General features: G+C 35.7%; 1 protein-coding gene across 3 annotated transcripts; it reads left to right on the top strand.

Moving 5' to 3' along the window:
* Positions 1-1,653: 1,653 nt before the first annotated feature.
* LOC125662386 (dymeclin-like) lies at positions 1,654-21,970 on the top strand. 3 transcript variants are annotated; one of them, XM_048894588.2, is made up of 17 exons: positions 1,654-1,851; positions 2,008-2,102; positions 2,431-2,578; positions 3,142-3,288; positions 3,818-3,945; positions 4,195-4,279; positions 5,218-5,343; positions 6,895-7,016; positions 8,360-8,548; positions 9,065-9,237; positions 9,492-9,617; positions 10,097-10,210; positions 10,936-11,030; positions 12,247-12,349; positions 14,121-14,303; positions 14,450-14,569; positions 19,737-21,970. In XM_048894588.2, the coding sequence occupies exons 3-17, from the start codon at positions 2,439-2,441 to the stop codon at positions 19,881-19,883; spliced, it is 1,998 nt and encodes a 665-aa protein (XP_048750545.2). In that variant the 5' UTR covers positions 1,654-1,851; positions 2,008-2,102; positions 2,431-2,438; the 3' UTR covers positions 19,884-21,970. The 3 variants fall into 3 exon arrangements, with proteins under 3 accessions (XP_048750545.2, XP_048750546.2, XP_048750547.2); XM_048894589.2 differs by having other exon boundaries at positions 1,655-1,851; positions 2,038-2,102; XM_048894590.2 differs by having other exon boundaries at positions 1,661-1,851; positions 2,018-2,102.
* The last annotated feature ends 1,047 nt before the right edge of the window (positions 21,971-23,017 follow it).

Raw genomic sequence — 23,017 nt, 5'->3', positions numbered from 1 at the left:
TTTAAAAACGCTATGTCTTATCTTCTAAAATACAAAAGTAAGTTGCTGTCCTATATCAGATGTGTAATTAAAAAGTGTATGTCCTATCTAGTATATAAATATATATATTGTCAAATTTTCGGGACGACCCGTCCCTTCTTCAGGACAAACGAAAACAATTACATAATGTGGTCAATATATATATATATATGTGTGTGTGTGTGTGTGTGTGTGTGTGTGTGTGTGTGTGTGTGATTAAACAGCATTTTTACTTCATTATAATTCCAATGTCATTTATTACAATTGTTTTGATTGGACAAAAATAAAGCTGAACAAGAGTTTATACATCAATAAATCCGAAAACGCGATGTATTCGTACACGCCTGAAAACAAATAACATAATGTGGGGAAACTATTCAAATTTTTGCAATTTTTAATAAAGTGAATGAATTGGAATTATAAGAATCAAACCTTCTTTTTGAAGAATTTATCGATGTGTAAACTCCGGACATTTTACTCACAAACTTAACAAAAAAGTGCTTCGCACTTTTATTCAGTTTGTGAGTAAAATCTCCGGAGTTTACACATCGATAAATTCTTCAAAAAGAAGGTTTAACCCTATATTAAAAATCTAGGGAGTTCTTTAAAATTATCACTTAAAATTTGTCTCTCCATTGTTATGAGGGATTTAAGTTCCTGAGAAAATTTTGTTCACTTTGTCATGTTTGTTCGGTAATTTGTCTTGTGAAGTAACATTTTCATCTTATTTTTTTCTTCTTGTTATATTGTTGTTTAAAGTGAGCTACTGTTTGCAAATTTTTTAATTACTGTTTTACTGAATTGTTGCCTCGTGTACTTACAAGTATTTTTCACATCTTGGTATTCTCTATGAAAGGTGAAGATAACGAACAGTGATCAATCTCATAACTCCTACTGTATAAGCAATACAACTTGAAATATAGAGTTGGGCAAACACGGACCCCTGGATATATCAGAGGTGGGATCAGGTGCCTAGGAGGAGTAATTAAGCATCCCCTGTCGACTGGTCACACCCTCCGTGAGCCCTATATCTTGATTAGGTAAAGAGAGTTGTCCGTAGTCAAAACCAGTGTGCCAAGAACGGCCTATAACACTCGGTATGAATTCAGACAACATTTGACCCAATGATAGGTTGTAATGTCAAACTATCATATTATTAAAGATGCGTTTAGACTCTAGTTTTATTTTTGTTACTTTTAATTACATGTTTTAATATTGAAAATTTTCAAAGGTTCAGTACGTATTATATTGCAAATTACCTCCAGTAAATTCAACTTGGACATGAAATAAACATGCAAGTTTGAAATACTTTATTATATATTTTGTTCATTGATACATTTGCAACCCCCACCCACCAAAAAACCCACCCCTATCTATATGTAAGTCAAAATAAATGTGAGTCAGTCCCATTGCATTTTGCACCCCCCCCCCTCCCATAAATATTGACCGGTCCCTTATTTACTTATAACCATGTTCAATACAATGTCTATAAAATTTGCCATTCAACGTTTCTCTTTTCATGATAATTTGTTTTTACCATTTGATATGTAAGTGTTTAAATTATCGAGAAAATTATATGGAGTGAAATGTTCCAAAAGTGTCCGGAATTATTGTTTTATTTGATACATTGCAACGTGGAGACAACTTGACTTCCGGTTTGACGACACAAGTAATTTTAGACGCCAAATATTGACGTTTATTTCGTGTATATAGCCTGATAGGAACCCTTTTTCAATTACTGTGATCTTGTACTGAGAAATTATAGATACAATACCTTTTCTATCCATAAAACTGAAAATGTGACAGTATTAAGTCCAATCATTGCAATCAAAGGTAAGTGATTTGAAGGAAATTCGAATTAAATCCTTTCGTTTAGAATGTTGTTGACATTTAAAAATAAAATTGTAATTTTGCTATTCTTTTATATTGAATACAGAATGAATTGAGGTTAATTACCATGTGTGTGTGTGTGTTTTTTTTTATTATCAGAATACATTAGTTCCAGGAGTGTCGTTTCAGCATGCAGACACAGATCAATATTTACATGGCAGTTTGTTTTCTATCAACCAGAGCCTGATACAAAGGTTAGTTAGGATAATCTAAATGTGTCCCATCGAGTCAAAAGAGACTAGTGAAAATACTGCTATATTGCAGAACTTTCAGAATTGGCCAATTTCAATGAAACACTGGTTTTGGGGGTGGTTTTCTTATGAGATTGAGGAGTTTTACTTTATCTGCATTGTATTTTGCTTAGTTTAAATTATTGTAATTTAAGAGAGAGAGAAAAAAGAAAGAATATTTGCTCAAAAAAATATCAATGACCCAATTAATAGTATAACAAACATAGAAACTGTTTTCACTACTCCATGATCAAAGTAATTTGCTTGCTTAGATATTTAAGTATTTCTCCAGATCCAACCATGGGGGCGAACAGCAGCAGTTTCACTGAACTTGCCAGTAATGAATATTTGAAACGACTGTCTTCACCAGATCCAATAAATCCTATAGACCCTTACTGGAACCAACTTCTCTCCTTTTCTTTCCTTATACCAATCAACAGGTACGTAACACTGTAAATGTCAGATAGATAAGGACATCAGACTGACCAATCAACAGGTACGTAACACTGTAAATGTCAGGTAGATAAGTACATCAGACTGACCAATCAACAGGTACGTAACACTGTAAATGTCAGGTAGATAAGTACATCAGACTGACCAATCAACAGGTACGTAACACTGTAAATGTCAGATAGATAAGGACATCAGACTGACCAATCAACAGGTATGTATCACTAAATGTCAGGTAGATAAATTTTCTATTACATGGGGCGCACACATGGTAACAGTTGGTGTAGTAAGGGCTATATGGACTGTGGATATCAGCCTGGGTAGCTCAGTGATTAGAGCACCTGACTAGTAATGCAGGGTTCCTGGAATGATTTCCAGTCCAGCCCAAAGTATATTTTTAATATGTAAATGCCTCTACTTTTAACATCATGGGTGATCTTCTGAAAGCCTTGATGTTATTGTATCTATTTAAACAGCTCTCATATTATTGCATGTATATGAACAGTTCTGCTGTCATTGTGTCTTTCTGATATTATTCTTTCTGTTTGAACAGCTCTGATGGCAAACTTCTGGAGGAATCCACAGCCAGCGTCTGCAAGAGTGTGGCCATCCATAACTGTAAAAGTGGGAACTTTGGAGCCCTGATTCGGAATTTCCTTGTGAGGGCAACAGAACTGAAGGCCTCTGTACAGTGTGATGAGTAAGTTCTTCTTAAATGACTAACAGCAAAATATTTGTGAGAGAGTTTACACAAACAAAGAAAAAAAGGGTCTTTCTCAGATGAGGATGAAAATTGATGTACAGCAAATATTGTAATAAGTTGTAATAAGAGATCTTCAAGGGGGATGGAACATCTGACAGTGCTTGACATGTGTACAATTTTGAGGGTAAAGGTCATAGGTCAAGGTTGAATTCAGGAGATAATTTGACTTACAACGTGATGCCTCATCTTCTGGTGCTGTAGTGTTCTATTTGTGATGATGTGGAGAATGTAATCATATGTTTGTTTACTTCCTTTGTGATGAAGTGGAAAATGTAATCGTATGTTTGTTTACTTCCTTTGTGATGAAGTGGAGAATGTAATTGTATGTTTATTTACTTCCTTTGTGATGAAGTGGAGAATGTAATCATATGTTTGTTTAGTGATGAAGTGGAGAATGTAATCGTATGTTTGTTTTCTTCGTTTGTGATGAAGTGGAGAATGTAATCGTGTGTTTGTTTACTTTCAGTAACATTTTCACCTGGCAGACTTACAATGCGCTGTTCATTATTCGTTCTCTCAGTAAGTACTTTGTGGAGCACCTGAGCGAGGAGCTGATTCTGCAGCAGTTTGAAGCCAAACCAAAGGAAATGGGAGGTCAGTGTTGCCAAGTCCAAATAAGGTCATGGGGGGAGGGGGGTCAATTGTCATGGTTCATTGAAATTTGTATTACTGCATTCTAAGTTAAGATATACAAGTATGAATATAAAATGACTTTTTGACACAGGTTTTGCAGAATTATAAGATTTAAAGAAAACATAAGGAATTTGATTGGTAGAGTGCTGACGATGTGTCAGAGTCTCTGTGTTTTTGTTTTTAACTTGATTTCCTTGACATTATGTTTAGGTTATAAAGACCCAGAAGAAATGGGGCCTTTGTTGGAGGAGCTGATGAACTCCCTTGTGGAGATGTTAGTGGATGTCCCTGTCATGTAAGTACATAGAACACTGGTCAGTAGGAAATGTTAATGTATATCAGTACATAGAACACAGGTCGATATGAAATGTTAGTGGATATCAGTACATAGAATACTGGTCGATATGAAATGTTAGTGGATATCAGTACATTTAACACTGGTCAATATGAAATGTTAGTGGATATCACTACATAGAACACTGAACGATAGGAAATGTTAATGGATATCAGTACATAGAACACTGGTCGATATGAAATGTTAGTGGATATCAGTACATTTAACACTGGTCGATAGGAAATGTTAGTGGATGTCCCTGTTATGTAAGAACATTTAACATAGGTTGATAGGAAATGTTAGTGGATGTCCTTGTTATGTATGTACATATAACATAGGTTGATAGGAAATGTTAGTGGATGTCCTTGTTATGTATGTACATATAACATAGGTTGATAGGAAATGTTAGTGGATGTCCTTGTTATGTATGTACATATAACATAGGTTGATAGGAAATGTTAGTGGATGTCCCTGTCATGTTAGTACATATAACATAGGTTGATAGGAAATGTTAGTGGATGTCCTTGTTATGTATGTACATATAACATAGGTTGATAGGAAATGTTAGTGGATGTCCTTGTTATGTATGTACATTTAACATAGGTTGATAGGAAATGTTAGTGGATGTCCCTGTCATGTTAGTACATTTAACATAGGTTGATAGGAAATGTTAGTGGATGTCCCTGTCATGTTAGTACATATAACATAGGTTGATAGGAAATGTTAGTGGATGTCCTTGTTATGTATGTACATATAACATAGGTTGATAGGAAATGTTAGCAAATTGTTATTGTTATAGTGTCATGTATTTACATTGAGTGTCTCTGGCCGCTCCAGAGATCTAGAATTTATAATTGTTCAATGTAGATCTATAAGTATATAAGCTGTATGTTTTTCAGGAACTTTACGTACGCCCTCCATTTAGAAGCCCTGAACACACTGCTGGTCCTGATGTCCATACAGATGTTTCAGCCACAACCAGCCCACAAGTTCAGGGTTTACCAAATCATGATGCAGGGAAGGTGGTAGGTACCTTTACCTGATTATCAAAATCTGAGTTGGCCCAATCTCTAAGTTCCCAAATGAAGTACTGTTCATAGCATTCAATTTGCTTCATTTTTTATTCCACTGTTATTTAACGGTTTCTGTACAATATATTGGGTCACGGTTCAGTTGATATCAATACATTTTGCATACTCGTATTGTTATTCATTTATTGCATACTGTAGTGATAAAACATTTGATGAGAACTATCAATAAGTCTTCAGCATTTTAAGGGGGATAAGTCAGCTCTTGGAGCATTTTGTAGGTCCATGTCTCCTAAATAATATGATATTATATTATTTACTATCAAACAGAAAATAACACATTTTGAGGAGTGAATCCTACCAATCAGGTTACATGTAAGCCATGAAGAATCAACACCATTGTTTTACCCATAACTTGCAAAAGACTTGGACCTGATCAACAAAAATCAGCTCAATGCTTAATGGACCTGATCAAAAAGTGTCCAATCAATTTGATACTGCTGAATAGATTTGAGTATTTGGCATTTATGTAGGTCTACCTAATGTGTCAAAATCTGTGGAAAATTCTTAAAGGGAAATCAGCAAAATTCTATACAAGTTATCTATCTTGATTTTTGATTAATTGATTGATTGTATATTGTTTAACATCCCTCTCGAGAATTTTTCACTCATATTGAGAAGTCACCAATGCCAATGAAGGGTTGCAAAATTTAGGCCTATGGTCGCCGCTTACGGCCATTGAGCAGTGAGGGTTCTTTATCGTGCCACACCTGCTGTGATACAGGGCCTCGGTTTTTGTGGTCTCATCTGAAGGACCATCCCTATTAGTCGCCTCTTACTTTGAAAACTCATTTCATACTGCCTGATGATTGGCCACCATTGGGAAATGTTAAGCTTAAGTGCAAAAATTACATGTCTTACACCTGGAATTGTCCAAACAACTTAAAACTTTTGAACTGTAACATCAACATTTCTTTTTTGTTCTTACATTTTACATGTATATATAATAAAAACCTTTCAGTTATCGATTCTTAATCGATTACATCATCCTAAGTAATCGATTTTGATTGATTACAGAAGAAAAATGACTGTAATCGATTACACAAAACCCTTCCAAGTAATCAATTATTGATGAATTACATTTTTGAGTAATCGTGCCCATCCCTGATGTAGAGGTCTTATAGACCTGAGTGTTCTGTTCCTTGCTGTCTTTTAATTAATATCAATAACGAATTGTATCACACAGATTCAGCAAATTTAATTATCACATACTGTAAATTCCTCAATATACGGGAGGAATTAATTACTGTGTAATTTCATGAGAAGCATCAACTCCCAAATTAAAATTACTTGTTTTTACTTGTTAAAATCTCTTGATCAAGAGAGCGCTCGTGAATTAAGTTTTTGCGATTTGAAGTATACGAGTCATTTTGTGATGTGAAGTACTCACGTAAATTAGGAATCTACAGTGCTTTTAATTAATATCACAAATTATCACATACACTTCAATGAGTGTTATTAATTCTGAACAAATTTCTCTTGTTTCAGTTCCATCCATGCCTGTGTGTTGGTGAAAGCTCTTCTGAGAAATTTCTGTAACCAGGAGAAATGTCCTCCTGAACTGTATAGACAGTCTGCTGATGTCAACAGTATGGTGGCCTCTGTGGCAGGTAATCAATAGGTGGATCTTAGTCAGCAGGGGAGTGGAGTGTTTTATTTGAAAAGAATGGTGCTTCTAATTCCTGACTGTTTATATCAGGACAATATAGATCTGATTTCCATATTTTCTGAAACAACAGGTGGGAAATCAATTTAGATTTACATGAAGTAAATAAAATGAAAGACTAAGGAAACGGCAACATATAAGAATTGGTATACCTCAGTAAACATTGACACACACTGTCAAACATTGACACGCATCAGTAAACATTGACACACATTGTCAAACATTAACACACATCAGTACACATTGACACACATTAGTAACATTGACACACATCAGTGAACATTGATACACACTGTCAAACATTGACACACATCAGTACACATCAATAAACATTGATACACATCAGTACACATTGTCACCCCTCAGTACACATTGACACACATGAGTAAACATTGACACCCATCAGTACACATTGACACCCATCAGTAAACATTGACACACACTGTCAAACATTGACACACATCAATAAACATTGACACACATGAGTACACATTGTCACCCGTCAGTACACATTGTCACACATCAGTAAACATTGACACACATCAGTAAACATTGACACATGGCAGTAAACATTGACACACATGAGTAAACATTGTCACACATCAGTACATATTGTCACACTTCAGTAAACATTGTCACACTTCAGTAAACATTAGTACATATTGTCACACTTCAGTAAACATTGTCACATGTCAGTACACATTAGTACATATTGTCACACATTGAATGGCGGGATAGTGGTGATTGATTATCATTAATGAAAAACTAGGGATCATTAATTGCAGAGTATCAAATTGTACAAAGCCTGATATCATATTCCAAACAAATGCAAAACTTTGATACACTGTAGAATGTAACAAATGATACTTTATAATCTCCACATTCCTTTAAGGTCAACCACTATGGTCCATTGATTAGAGCATTAGTGACTGGGAGGTTCAGAGTTCAAGCCCAACTCATGTCAAACTTAAAACTGAAAAGTGGGTATTTATTGCTCCTTCAGAAGTGGGAGTTGCAGGTCTTTTAAAACCAAGGTTCCATGTCACGACAGGCATGATAAAGAACTCTCACTGCTATGTCTCTGAGTGCATAAATTTGTAGTACTTCACCTCCAATATGTGTTGTTTCATATGTGTGAAAAATCTCAAAAGGGATGGAAAACAAACAAATAAATATAATCTATAATTTTTGCTGGACTTTGATGCGATGAGAATACCTGATACAGAGTAAACATTTTCAAATGTGTAAACAAACATGTCCGACTCAGATATTCATCTTGTTTTACAGCTAGTTTGTGGTCAGTGATGACTCTTGGTATGGGAAACAAAACAGAGAAGAAGGAAGAGGAGTTCCAAGAGACATTATTAGCCAATCAGAGCCTGTTATTTTTGTTAGTGCTCTCCAACCATTGTACGAGTGAAAGAGGAATTAGTAATCCGTATAGAGAAGCACTGTTTTCTTTTACAAATATACATGGTAAGTTCTGTACTATTATTATCAACTGAAAACTAATTCTGAAGTATACTGTATGCATAAACCTGTAAAGCCAAAAATAAAAAATAAAACAAAGATAGCTGCAGCTGTTGTCTTAAGGGTTGCATCCGAAAACTTAGGTGGGGTCTTTTGGCAGGAAACTATATTTCCCCCTTCTATTTTTTTTAAAGTTGCAAAAACATGTTGGTGAAAGCTGTTGGGCTGTTACCATCTATAGTTACTGTGCCATTAACACATCTGTGCTTGAATTGAAGTTTCAGCATTTACATGTATAAGCCTAGCTATCATCGATAATCTTTAGAATAAATTGACAACACTCTTTATTGAGCATATTATTAATTCCATAAACTTCTCCTTCTGAGGGTAAAAATAAAATCGTTTTAATATGTTTACATGTGAATTAAATTGTTTCTTCAGAAAAGTAAGTGTATGCCTATTTGGCAATTATTTGAACATGATATCCAAAATTCCACTTTGATTTTTTCCTCTTTTCGAAAGAATCTTCAGTAAGCCAAGTGGCAGCCACATTTAAGATGGACTACAACGTTCTGTACAGCGCCCTCTGTACGACATTAAGAGATGATCAGACAACTCTGTTACTCTATCTACTAATTCACAGGAATACAGGAGTCAAGGCTTTTATCTTCTCCAGAACTAATATTGATCAACTTGTAAGTTAATAGAAACCATATTTATAGAATATTCAAAGATATGATGACTTTGTGCTACACATGTACTACTTTGTGTATGATGTTATAGAGTTACTTCACTTAAATGTTAAAATGTTCAGTACTATTTAAAAAGAGCAAAATTATTCAAGTCTTTCAATGCATAGTGGCAATTATGCTTTTTCTCAATTTCTCCTCACCATTAATTTTCTGTGTGATCCCTCTTTGATATTTTTAAAAAAATCTTTTTTTTTAAGGTGATGCCTCTTTTGAAAATTCTATACCATGCTCAGGACAAGAATTCTCACCATATCTACATGGCTTTAATCATCCTCCTTATTTTGAGTGAAGACGATGTGTTCAATAAGGCTGTTCATGAAATTGTAAGTGTTGAAGTTATGAAATAATATTTGTCTCTGTCTCCGAAATTAGAAAAGTTCAAGATAGCTGTTCAAAAGTTTTATAGGAATTACACCATAATCACAAACATTGGAGGTTTATGATATTTAGAGAACTCTGATATTTATAAGGGTTATGATATTTAGAGAGCTATGATATTTGGTGGGGTTATGATATTTAGAGAGCTGTGATATTTAGTGGGCTAAGATATTTAGAGAGCTATGTTGTCAAATGGGTTATGCTATTTATAGTATTGTAGAGGGCTGTGCTATTTAGAGAGCTATCATATGTAGTGGGCAATGATAGTTATTGGGTGTAATCCTTTCCAAGTTGTCACAAATAAAATAATTTTTTCTCCATTTGTACAATTATGATTCCTGAACAAAAGGGAGATAACTAAGGGCTGTCTTTGATTCATGGGAAATCTTTGTCATTGTATACACATGTGCTGTTGTTTTTTCAGACACTGAAGAACATCCCGTGGTTTAAGGAGAGGCCGATCTCCGAGATCTCCCTGGGTGGTCTGTTAATTCTAGTCGTGCTCCGTACCATTCAGTACAATATCACAAGAATGAGGGTAGGACTTCACTTTGAATCACAGTATACCATGGAATTTTTAGCAAGACACAAATTTAGCAATTTTTTCATAAAAATGGGTATATACATGTATATTTAGCGAGAACTAATTTTAGCGATTTTATTATCCCAGAATAAATAACTATTACCGCCGATATGGAATAAATTGTTGGCGATATTCAATTTTAGTGATCTCATCACTTTTGCTAATAATGACAAATTTAAATCCCTTGCTAAAAATTCTGCTGATATGGTAAGTCACTGAGCAGCATGATGGTAAGGAAGAATCATGGTTCATAGCACAGTAGATTTCCCCCAGGAATTGGATGCTATGATAGGACTGTGTTTGGGTGTGTGTGATCCATGTATAAAAAATGTACTAGGATCAATATTATATTTCTAAATACATGTCTTTAATGGGAATTTCTATATGTTAATGTTGTGAGGAGATAGTCTTGTATACAGAAGAGTTTGGGTATGTGGAAGTTGGGGTTAATCAATGCATGGAAAATGTTAATCATATTCATAAAGATTTCATTGTTTATGTCTTTGTTGTTGATGAAGGTTATGTTCAGATTGTGATATTGTTTTTCAAAAGATTTTAAAATCCAGACAAAAAAATAAATCCCAGCATTAACAAATGTACACTGTATTCTTAAAATGAAATTGTAAATAAGTTTAAAATTGAAATGCTTTACAATATGGCAAACTCATTTCTGATTTCAGGACAAATACCTACATACCAATTGTCTGGCAGCTTTAGCCAACATGTCAACACAGTTTACCAACCTTCATCCATATGTAGCCCAGAGAATGGTCAGGTAATGTGCGCACCTCCAACATCCCACTTTCTGTTTAACAACCAGACACATCTCCAACATTCTACTTTCTGTTTAACAATGAGACACATCTCCAACATTCCACTTTCTGTTTAACACTGAGACACATCTCCAACATTCCACTTTCTGTTTAACAATGAGACACATCTCCAACATTCCACTTTCTGTTTAACAACTTGACACATCTCCAACATTCCACTTTCTGTTTAACAACTAGACACATCTCCAACATTCCACTTTCTGTTTAACAACTAGACACATCTCCAACATTCCACTTTCTGTTTAACAACTTGACACATCTTCAACATTCTACTTTCTGTTTAACAACCAGACACATCTCCAACATTCCACTTTCTGTTTAACAACCAGACACATCTCCAACATTCCACTTTCTGTTTAACAACTTGACACATCTCCAACATTCCACATTCTGTTTAACAACTAGACACATCTCCAACATTCCACTTTCTGTTTAACAACCAGACACATCTCCAACATTCCACTTTCTGTTTAACAACTTGACACATCTCCAACATTCCACTTTCTGTTTAACAACTAGAAACATCTCCAACATTCCACTTTCTGTTTAACAACCAGACACATCTCCAACATTCCACTTTCTGTTTAACAACCAGACACATCTCCAACATTCCACTTTCTGTTTAACAACCAGACACATCTCCAACATTCCACTTTCTGTTTAACAACTAGACACATCTCCAACATTCCACTTTCTGTTTAACAACTAGACACATCTCCAACATTCCACTTTCTGTTTAACAACTTGACACATCTCCAACATTCCACTTTCTGTTTAACAACTAGACACATCTCCAACATTCCACTTTCTGTTTAACAACTAGTCACATTCCCAAGTCACATGCAGTCATCAAAGAGATTGATCCTACTATCAAGTTTGAGTTGGAATTTGTATTGATTTGCAAGAAGCCTACAAGTATATCACAAAATTAAAAAATTTCACTTTTGTTAGATTTTAGACATAGGAAGTCTTTTTGATTTTATATTCTTGCGAATATAAATATCAATTGAAATCTACAAATGGTGGTGTGAATTGGCACAAAATAGAATAAAATTTAAAACTTCTGAATTTTTTAGCTTTAATGAGGGTCTAAAAAGGCTGTTATTATGATAATATGATCCTTTCAAGTCATTTATGCTATTTTAACATTTTTTTTAGTTTATTTTCACAATTGAGCAAGAAGCATGCTCGGGTTGTAGAACAAATCAGAGAGTCTGCTGTCACAGAAACTGAGACAGAGGATGCATTGGAACAAAACTCTGTATGTATAACACATTATGTTTATATTAAACACATATATTCTGTCTATATAACACACAGTCTGTCTATATAACATAGTTTGTCTATATAACACACGGTCTGTCTATATAACACACTGTCTGTCTATATAACACACTGTCTACCTATATAACATATAGTTTGTCTATATAACACACTGTCTGTCTGTATAACACAGTATGTCTATATAACACAGTCTGTCTATATAACACACTGTCTATATAACACACTATCTGTCTGTATAACACAGTCTGTCTATATAACACAGTCTGTCTATATAACAAATAGTTTGTCTATATAACATAGTCTGTCTATATAATACAGTCTGTCTATATAACACGCAGTCTGTCTTTTTTAAACAAATACATTGTATGACCAGGAAAATAATTTTTCATCTAAAATTATCTTGCCCCCTCTTTCCTATGGGCCTGATCACCAGACACAGGATACCTGTATGTATGTTTACCTTTGAATTTCCACAACACACCTGTTGATTGATGTTTATTGGCCATACAGTTATATGCCATGTGCATTTCATTATGCCCGCCCCCCCCCCCCCCCCCCCTTCATATTGGTTTGCACCTGTCGGTTGGTTGGTCTGTCGGTCGGTAGACCACATGTTGTCGGCTCAATATCTTGAGAACCATTCACTTGATCGTAATGATATTTCATATGTGGGTTGGTTATGAGTAGAAGACGACCCCTATTATTTTTCTGGTCAAAAGTTCAAGGGTCAATCTACTCTGGACATAGGAATATAATGTCCGCTCAATATCTTGAGAACCCTTTGCTTGAAAGACATCAAACTTGGCACACTGGTACATCCTAAGGAGTAGATGACCCCTATTGATTTTGAGGCTTATGGTCGAAGGTCAAGGGTCAAACTGGGCATAAGATTATACTGATCATTCAATGTCTAGAGAACCCTTGGCTTGACGGACATCAAACTTGATACACCGGTACATCTTCAGGAGAAGATGACCCCTATTGATTTTAAGGTCACATGGTCAAAGGTCAAGGGTCAAACTAGACATGGGAATATACTGTCTGCTCAGTATCTTGAGAACCCTTTTCTTGACAGACATCAAACTTGGTACACTGATACATCTTCTGGAGAAGATGACCCCTATTGATTTTGAGGTCACATGGTCAAAGGTCAAGGGTCACACTAGATGTAGGAATATACTGTCCGTTCAATATCTTGAGAACCCTTTGCTTGAGAGACATCAAACTTGGTACACTGGTACATCCTCAGGAGATGATCCCTATTGATTTTGAGGTCACATGTTTAAAGGTCAAGGGTTAACCTGGACATTGCAATATACTGTCCACTCAATATCTTGAGAACCCTTTGCTTGACAGACATCAAACTTAGTACACTGGTACATCTTCAGGAGAAGATGACCCATATTGATTTTGAGGTCAAAAGTCAATAGTAGAACTTGACATAGTAATATATTGTCTCCTATATTTTTAAGAATTATTTGCTTGATTGACACCAAACTTGGTACACTGGTACAGCATAAGGAGTAGATGACCCCTATTGATTTTTAGGTCACATGGTCAATTCACTCTTGACATAGGAATATATTGTCTGCTCATGATTTTGAATTTATGATACTACTATCAATTAAATGATGTGTGTGTATAACCCTTTTCAATTTTGCACCATGGGGGGCATATGTGTTTTACAAACATCTCTTGTTTCTCTTTCCTTGAAATTGCTTACTGATGAATATAATATTAATTGACAGATGCAGGACTTGGCTGTTCTGGAGGAAGTTTTGAGGATGGTTCTGGAGATCATCAACTCCTGTCTCTCTTCCTCTCTTCATCACAATCCTCACCTGGTGTACTCTCTGTTGTATCAGAGGGAGCTGTTCAACTCGTTCAAGACACACCCAACCTTCCAGGACATCCTACAAAATATAGACATAGTAAGTGATGTAGACATTGTAGAGAGAAACTCTCTCATTTACCTTCAAGTTCATGATGGATCAGAATTTGTCATGTATTCCATGCCTTATGCTGAGTACGATGCTACCTGTAGTTTTTCTGATATCCACGATTCCTCCTGTGTTAGGTGCTGTCCTTCTTCTCGGCTCGTGTGGAGGAGCATGGGAAGGGCGGAAACATGTCCCCAGCAGAAGTGTTGGACATCATCAAGGAGGGGTCCGTGCAGTTCAGGCGGGACAAACTTAAGGTAGGCTTAGATTTGATATTTAGGGCCCTCACGTCTAAGATTCAGGGATCTCTTGATATTAGTTACTTTGTCAGTGCATCTCATGCAATTCTCCAGAATTTTTCAACCTATAGACTTTGTATGTAGTATGCACCATGAATAAAATGATCAGAAAGAAGATACAGTACGTTATAGTGTGGATCCTGAAGGTCAAATGATAAGGCTTCAATCCTGGTATATTGACTCGTAAACTACGTGTAGATGAGAATGATATTCAGTGTGTGAGGCATAATTATCTATATATCACAGACTGAACCAATTTTTGAAGCTCTCTCAACGCATGACATAAGATAAAAAATTGTACTTCAAGTTAATAAATATTGCATCAACATATAACACTGATACAAGAAAAACTGAGAAAGTATTTTAATAGGGCTGATGGTTAGTTAACATTGATTATTAATAAAACCTTATAGGGCTGATGGTTAGTTAACATTAATTAATATAACCTTATAGAGATGATGGTTAGTTAACATTAATTAATATAACATTATAGGGCTGATGGTTAGTTAACATTAATTAATATAACCTTATAGAGATGATGGTTAGTTAACATTAATTAATATAACCTTATAGGGCTGATGGTTAGTTAACATTGATTAATATAACCTTATAGGACTGATGGTTAGTTAACATTGATTAATATAACCTTATAGAGATGATGTTTAGTTAACATTAATTAATATAACCTTATAGAGATGATGGTTAGTTAACATTAATTAATATAACCTTATAGGGCTGATGGTTAGTTAACATTGATTAATATAACCTTATAGGACTGATGGTTAGTTAACATTGATTAATATAACCTTATAGAGATGATGGTTAGTTAACATTAATTAATATAACCTTATAGAGATGATGGTTAGTTAACATTAATTAATATAACCTTATAGGGCTGATGGTTAGTTAACATTAATTAATATAACCTTATAGGACTGATGGTTAGTTAACATTGATTAATATAACCTTATAGAGATGATGGTTAGTTAACATTAATTGATATTACCTTATAGGGCTGATGGTTAGTTAACATTAATTAATATAACCTTATAGGGCTGATGGTTAGTTAACATTAATTAATATAACCTTATAGAGATGATGGTTAGTTAACATTAATTAATACAACCTTATGGGGCTGATGGTTAGTTAACATTAATTAATATAACCTTATAGGGCTGATGGTTAGTTAACATTAATTAATACAGCCTTATAGGGCTGATGGTTAGTACATTATAGGGCTGATGGTTAGTTAACATTAATTAATATAACCTTATAGAGATGATGGTTAGTTAACATTAATTAATATAACCTTATAGAGATGATGGTTAGTTAACATTGATTATTATAACCTTATAGAGATGATGGTTAGTTAACATTAATTAATATAACCTTATAGAGATGATGGTTAGTTAACATTAATTAATATAACATTATAGGGCTGATGGTTAGTTAACATTAATTAATATAACCTTATAGGGCTGATGGTTAGTTAACATTAATTAATATAACCTTATAGAGATGATGGTTAGTTAACATTAATTAATATAACCTTATAGGGCTGATGGTTAGTTAACATTAATTAATACAACCTTATAGGGCTGATGGTTAGTTAACATTAATTAATATAACCTTGTAATCTATTATGTGTATCAACTGATTTTTTGAAAACATCATAAGATGGTGTTACAAAGTTTTGTATGTGATTGATAGCCATCATTAACGTAAGCAACAAAAGGCATCACATGAGTTTAGTTTTTGCAAATTCATGATCATGTGAAAATAATGCATTATGTACATTGCACGTATTTTCAAGTTCAGAAGACCGTTTAGTAATTTTATTGTCAATTTTCATATTTCACTGTCTTTACTAAAGAGTTTTCTTTTTCTTTGCTCTTTGGAGTATTTTTTATACGCCCGTCTTAAGACGGGACGTATTATGGTATGGCGTTCATGTCCGTCCGTCTATCCGTCTGTCCGTCCGTCTGTTAGCTTTTTCGTGTCCAACCCTTAACTTAAATACTACAAGGCCTAGAATCATCAAACTTTGTCTGTAGATACATCTTGGGTAGAAGGTGTGTCACACATTAAAACCAGGTCACTGTGACTTTTCATTAAGAAGATATGGCCATATCCGTCCGTCTGTTAGCTTTTTCGTGTCCGACCCGTAACTTAAATACTACAAGGCCTAGAATCATCAAACTTTGTCTGTAGATACATCTTGGGTAGAAGGTATGTCGCACATTAAAACCAGGTCACTGTGACTTTTCATTAAGGGTTGTTCCAGAAATGATCAAATGGGGGGGTGTCGGGCGGCAAATGATATTTTTTTGTGTGGTTGGTCATATTTTTTCATATTTTATTTGGTCCGTGGTTGGACTGTTAAAAAAATATTTATTATGGGTAGTGGGTAGTTTCTATTGTTTTATTTTGTGCCATGTGGGTGTTGAGTTTTCAGAATATTTTTATTGTCGCTCTTGTTGTGGTGGTTACAAAACTTCGGAGGGAAAACTGAAAACATGCTTTCGAAATGCTGTTTTCGAAATCGGAAATCGGAAGTAACATAGAACTATTCGAGTTGTCGCTCTTTGCAGCACATAACTTTCCATTACGACACTCTTCAAATTAGAGGCGCGTTTAGTAGGGTCCCTTTGGACGTGATGGCGGCGAACTCTGTTCTGTAGATTATTACAGTTTACAGTGCATCGATTTTGGGAATATTTTGAAACCAATAGGTATTCCGTTTTCTAATAAAAATAGGCAAACCATAGTTGATTTATACGAGGGTACCGATGCATTATATTTATCAGTCAGTGTGATGGTGATATAGAGGCCTCCGGGCGCGGGCTCCATTAGAAGACGAACGATTCGTGGAAAAACATATCCATACCCATTTCATGATAATAGCATCGTTTGGACTCCCAATCTTTCCAACATTCCCGCCATAGATGCCTTTGATTGTTGATGTGACATCGTTTCTTCAGAACTACTGTGATACAATGTCGCACAGGCATTACCGCGTCATTGACTAAAATGTTTGTCCCGAAAACCTCGCGAGATTTGTACCGTTTTCATTTTTTAAAATATTTTTGTGGTGGGTCTGGTTAGTTTTTTTTTTTAATTAGATGGGTCATTGTAAAATGAGTTTATCAATTTGATGGGTCATGGGGTAATTTTTCATTTTTTTTTTATGGGTGCTTGGTATATACAAAAGGTGCCTCCCGACCCCCCCCCCCCCCACCCCCACCCCCCCATGTATTTATTTCTGGAATAGCCCTAAGGGCTGTTCCATTAAAACATATGAGGTACCCGGGGACGGCAATTAAAAAAAAATCTATGGGTGCTTGTCATTGGTAGAAAATTGCATATATGGTGGGTACCTACTGCTAGAAAACTGCATCTGTGGGTGGTTGTTTTGATAAAATCTTTATTTTTTACCGAAACTGAGAGGAATGCAACAAGAGAAGGGAAGGGTTGAAAGTAGAATGTGAAACAAACGCCGTTTTCTGTCTTCATTTTATCTCGGTCGATGAGGTTCCGCTATCCGGTTATCGTTTCCAGTTTGACTCTAAAATTATAGCGACCGGAAATTAGGATTATCTCCCTTGTCCAAAATGGAAAACGAAACGTGCTCGTGGTCCATTGAAACGGTTTTTGATTTTTTCTAGCTGCAATAATGTAGCCCTATCCAATTTTTTTTATTCTGACGTTTTCGGGATGAGGCTACAATTCCATAGGATCTCCGTAATGGTGCAAAATAATTTTATGAATAACCAATAATAAACTCTGTGTCTTAGTTCCAAATGTTGTTTACACCAAAAGGAGTACCAACTTTGTGCTCGGGCATGTCTAATAAAGGTGTTTTTCATTAAATATATTGTACAGCATGCAAAATTCTTTGTCTGCTCCGCCATGCTTGTTATCGCGAAATCTCGTAGGTGGATCTAATGAAAAAGCTAAACATTGACAATCGGCGCGAAAATGTAGTTACTTGAGCCACTTCAACAAAGAAAGGAAAATCATATTGTTGCAGAAAGAATTTACACTCTGCTGTTCGGTTTTTAACTTGATATTAAATTCAAACCTTTTCAATACCAACGAAATAGCTTTCGCCTCCATACTTGTCCATTAATGTAAATACTACTTTATATGACATATGCAAATGACTTGACAATCGGAAGTTGAAACTTCAGTACATCAAACATGGCGCACAAATATGAATCGAGAAATTGGAATTTATCGAAATTGTTGAAAATGGTAGAATAGAGCCTCACAAATCTTAAGTTGCAGATTGTAAATTTATATATTGACTAAGAAACAGAATATCATTTTATTTATGTAAAGAGACACATTTTCTTGTTTTTTAATACTAGTCAATTTTAAAACTTTTAATAGTTGTTTTTGAACATTTACAATACTAGACTTTTTATGAACAGGTAGACTTATAAAATTAATTTAGTTCATCATGTTTAAGAAAGACAGTCTTGATAAAATAAATTGATGGTTCTATGATCAAGCTTCATTGATGGCCAGTTATTTGAATGGTGATGTAACACCCAAGATACTCTTCTCTTTACTATCATGCTTGGGAACATCTGAAAATAGACCTCTATTCAGGGGTTATAAATAGTCATTCATACATATTGAATTTAAAGAAAAAGTGTATTTCAAATTTATTTCACTTCTATGGGTGGTGCCGCACTATCTAAAATTGCTTTTGTGAGTGGTCCCTCATTACATTTTTATGCTTCTATGGGTGGTTACCCAAATTTTAAAGTGCTTTCGCCGGGTATCTCATATGTTTTAATGGAACAGCTAGCCCTAAGAAGATATGGCCATATATGACAAAAACTTGTCCGGCTCGTAACTTGAAAACTATTAGACCTAGAATCACCAAAATTGGTCAACTAATGCATCTTAGGTAGAAGGTGTGTCGCATCCTACTTTAAGGTCGCTGTGACATTTAAAAGGTGATATAAAAAAAAAATGTTTTAATGGGTACAATCTATACTGTTAACAATATGTGACGGGCGTATCATGTGCCGTGGCGGTGCACTTTATTTTATATTATAGAAGGGGATATATAGATATTGCATGGTAATGATATAATATACTTGTATATTTTCAGAAATTCCCCGACCTTAAGTTTAAATACGTGGAGGAGGAGTCTCCGGAGGAGTTCTTTATTCCCTACATCTGGTCTCTGGTCTACCATTCATCCAACATGTACTTCAACGCTTCACGCATTCTCCTGTTCTCCCTATCGTCTTCCTGATGAACCGAATGAACTATGAACCAAACCAGTAAACTGATTTTGAACCACACCAATCACCTCCTCTGAACCGGAAGGGAAATGTGTGATGTCAGCTTATATCAGTACATAAAATACATTCAGTGAAAGTCAAACTGTTTATAAAACATCACTTATATAGAGCTGAACATCCGAAGTTTGAAATCGTGTGCAGATCATTTTTTATGTGCACCAGAGGCAATCAACCATGGAGCTAATCATCATTTTAAGTGGCGTCATTAACAGAAATATCCTGCTGTAATGGTGTTGTGTTTAAATAAGATGCAGCCTTAAAATACACTGTGTTAGGAGAGCACCTCTGGTCTCCATGTGGAATGAGCGACTGAAAATTGTACTTCATTAGTGTATCATGTAAATGTATTACCACAGGCATGCACTGTAGCATCATAAGTGTATCATGTAGATATATCATCACAGGCACCTAGCATCATTTTTCAAAGGGGGGGGGCTAGCTGCAAAAATATAGCCTGATTTTGTGTTTGTGATGGGGGGGGGGGGGGGGGGGGGGGCAGAATAAAAAAATCGGAGAGGGCTACATTTTTGCAGCTAGGGAAGGGGATCGTCATCATCATCGGCATTTTGATTAACATGCAGGATTAGGTGCATCTTTCACAGCAGTGGGCTCCCTTCCAGGTAACTGGCTTGCTGCAGGCATGGCAGACCTAACATTTGACTTCCAGGCATCTCTGTCCAATGGGTTAACATCACGAAGTCCCCACTCACGCTGGTCTTTTTCTAACTGTGCTTTCCAGGTCATCTTTGGTCTCCCTGGTTGTCGTCCTCCCTCTTTTTTCATATTAAAGACATTATTGATTGCCCCACTGGATCTAGCAACGTGCCCAAACCAGCGTAGCCTCTTCTCCCGCAGGATAGCGTCGAGGTCATCGATCCCAAGTCGTGCCAGTAGCTCGCTTGATCTGACACTAGCCATGTCTTCTGTCTTTACCCTGCAAATCTGTTTGACCATGGCTCTGTCATTTCGTCGTAGGCGAAGAAGGTCTGGATGGGGGTGAGAAGTTTTAAATTGTTAACTTCACACTTAACTAAAATTCTTGACAAGCAAAATTAAAGAAATTTATTTTGTCCTTTTAAAATCTTATTGGGTGGGGGTGGGGTGTTCGTCTTTTGCTTCATTGGTTCAATTTATCAGTACAAGCTTACATTCTTACCATTCAATACTATTTTGGAACTGCACCCCACCGATTATTCTACCTGTTCGTACCACTTCAGCACTTACTGGAATAAATATGTATGGTTTCTGGAATCTGACTGGAGTTCTGCATTTTAGCTGATTGCTTCACGTAATGAATATATTGGGAAATTATGTTATAATTGTTGTGAGTATCCAGGTTAACCAGTACCGTGTGTACTTTCAAAGTTGATTAAGGGAGATCACTGACTTTTAAGACATAGAAAGATTAAATGAACCCCCCCCCCCCCTTATCTGAAAAGGATGAAAGAGAAAATTATTTATGATGGTAGTGAGTACATGTATGCTGAAAATTACACAAGTATATGTTAGTCATAAAAGTTTCTGATGATCATAGAACAGTTACCGGTAATCATAAAACAACTTTAATTACCAGTAGTAATTAAACAGTTACCGGAAAACAGTACTGGTAATTATGAACTGCGAATTATTTTTGCGAACATAATCCATTTGCCATCCTTGTACAATGAAGTGATATTCTGATTGTGAGAAAGTTACAGTAACATGTTACTATTGTGGTTGACATGTGTACTGTGTTGGATTGTAAGAATTTGATATTTATCATTATTATTACGGAATGTGTGAGCAGCATATGTACTGAATTATGAAGGGGCAAAACTATTATACCAAGTATCAGATTATCTCGTTTATTATTCTTTATTCAATGTAAACAATGTGATTTTTTTGTGTTTACTGTATAAATATGTAGTTTATAGTTAAATATTGCCTATTTTTACATGTGATATATTTTAAGTATTTAATGTTAATCTTGTTGTTCAATTCATATATATATGAGGAGTGATACTGAAGGCAAGTTCAAAATAAAAATTACAATATCACTTGTCATGTGTTAAAAAATGTTGCTACGTGTATAGACATCTACAAGGAAGATTGTTAGATGCACAGTCGTCAGTGGAGGTTCTTATACATACATGTACAATATCATCAACGGGAAGGAAGTTGTTATTTACTCAGCCATTGTCATCAGAGGAGGTTCTTAAACAAGGAAGTTGGGATCCACACAATGTCATCAAGGAAGTTGTATATACACACAATGTCATCAAAGATGGTTGTTATAATATACACAAGGCTAGGGAAATATGTAAATTTGCATAATTATGAACCTGTGCTAGGAGTGCAATTTATTTTATGAACCTGGGAAAAGTATGGTTGTGTGATGTTGTTGGTTCCTTTTTATTTCCGTGCAGAATTACGGGTAGTGTCCACACTAGTGGGCCCCCTTCCAGGTATCTGGCTAGCTACACGCATGGCAGATCTCGCCTAAGATCTCCATTCTTTCCGGTCTTGAGGGTCGGCAGTAGAGAGCTTCCATTCTCTACGATCTTTGTCAGCTCTCTCCAGGATAGCATTGGCCGACCAACTCTACGCTCCCAGGAACTTGTATGGTTAGAGCGCACTTGACTGCACTGCTGGATCTGACAACAAGGCCATACCAGCAGAGTCACCGTTCCCTTGAGATGAGGTCGAGGTCATCTATGCCAAGCCGCCCCAGCAATTCTTCTATTTTGTATTGCTTGTAGGAGTTATGAGATTGATCACTGTTCGTTATCTTCACCTTGCATTTGAACTTATAGTGGCCATATCTTCAGGCTTGATGTTACAGATCTGTCTTATCATGTCCCTGTCATTGCGTAGTAGGCAATGAAGATTTGGCTTGGTCAGTGCCCATGTCTCACTGGCATGGATCATAGCATTCCGTACGCAGGTGTTATACACTCGACCACGGGTCTTATACGACAGGTGGCGTGATGTCAGGACTGGTAGCAGCTCCCTGAACTTCTTCCATGCAGTCTTCACACGCATAGTGGCTGCAAGGTCACAGCCACCAGCTGCGGAAAGCATGTCTCTGAGGTAGCAGAAGGAGCCT

Source organism: Ostrea edulis, chromosome 8 (assembly GCF_947568905.1).
Source record: "Ostrea edulis chromosome 8, xbOstEdul1.1, whole genome shotgun sequence".
Taxonomy (NCBI): domain Eukaryota; kingdom Metazoa; phylum Mollusca; class Bivalvia; order Ostreida; family Ostreidae; genus Ostrea; species Ostrea edulis.
Note: the sequence above shows the minus strand (reverse complement) of the source record. Positions and strands in the feature narration are given on the sequence as shown.

What these genes read in the sequence shown, in the direction of transcription:
- LOC125662386 (XM_048894588.2), top strand. Translation starts at nt 2,439, where the DNA reads ATGGGGGCGAACAGCAGCAGTTTCACTGAACTTGCCAGTAATGAATAT. An exon ending in TTCCTTATACCAATCAACAG is followed by an intron (nt 2,579 to 3,141) that starts GTACGTAACACT and finishes CTGTTTGAACAG; the next exon opens with CTCTGATGGCAAACTTCTGG. An exon ending in TCCTACAAAATATAGACATA is followed by an intron (nt 14,304 to 14,449) that starts GTAAGTGATGTA and finishes CTCCTGTGTTAG; the next exon opens with GTGCTGTCCTTCTTCTCGGC.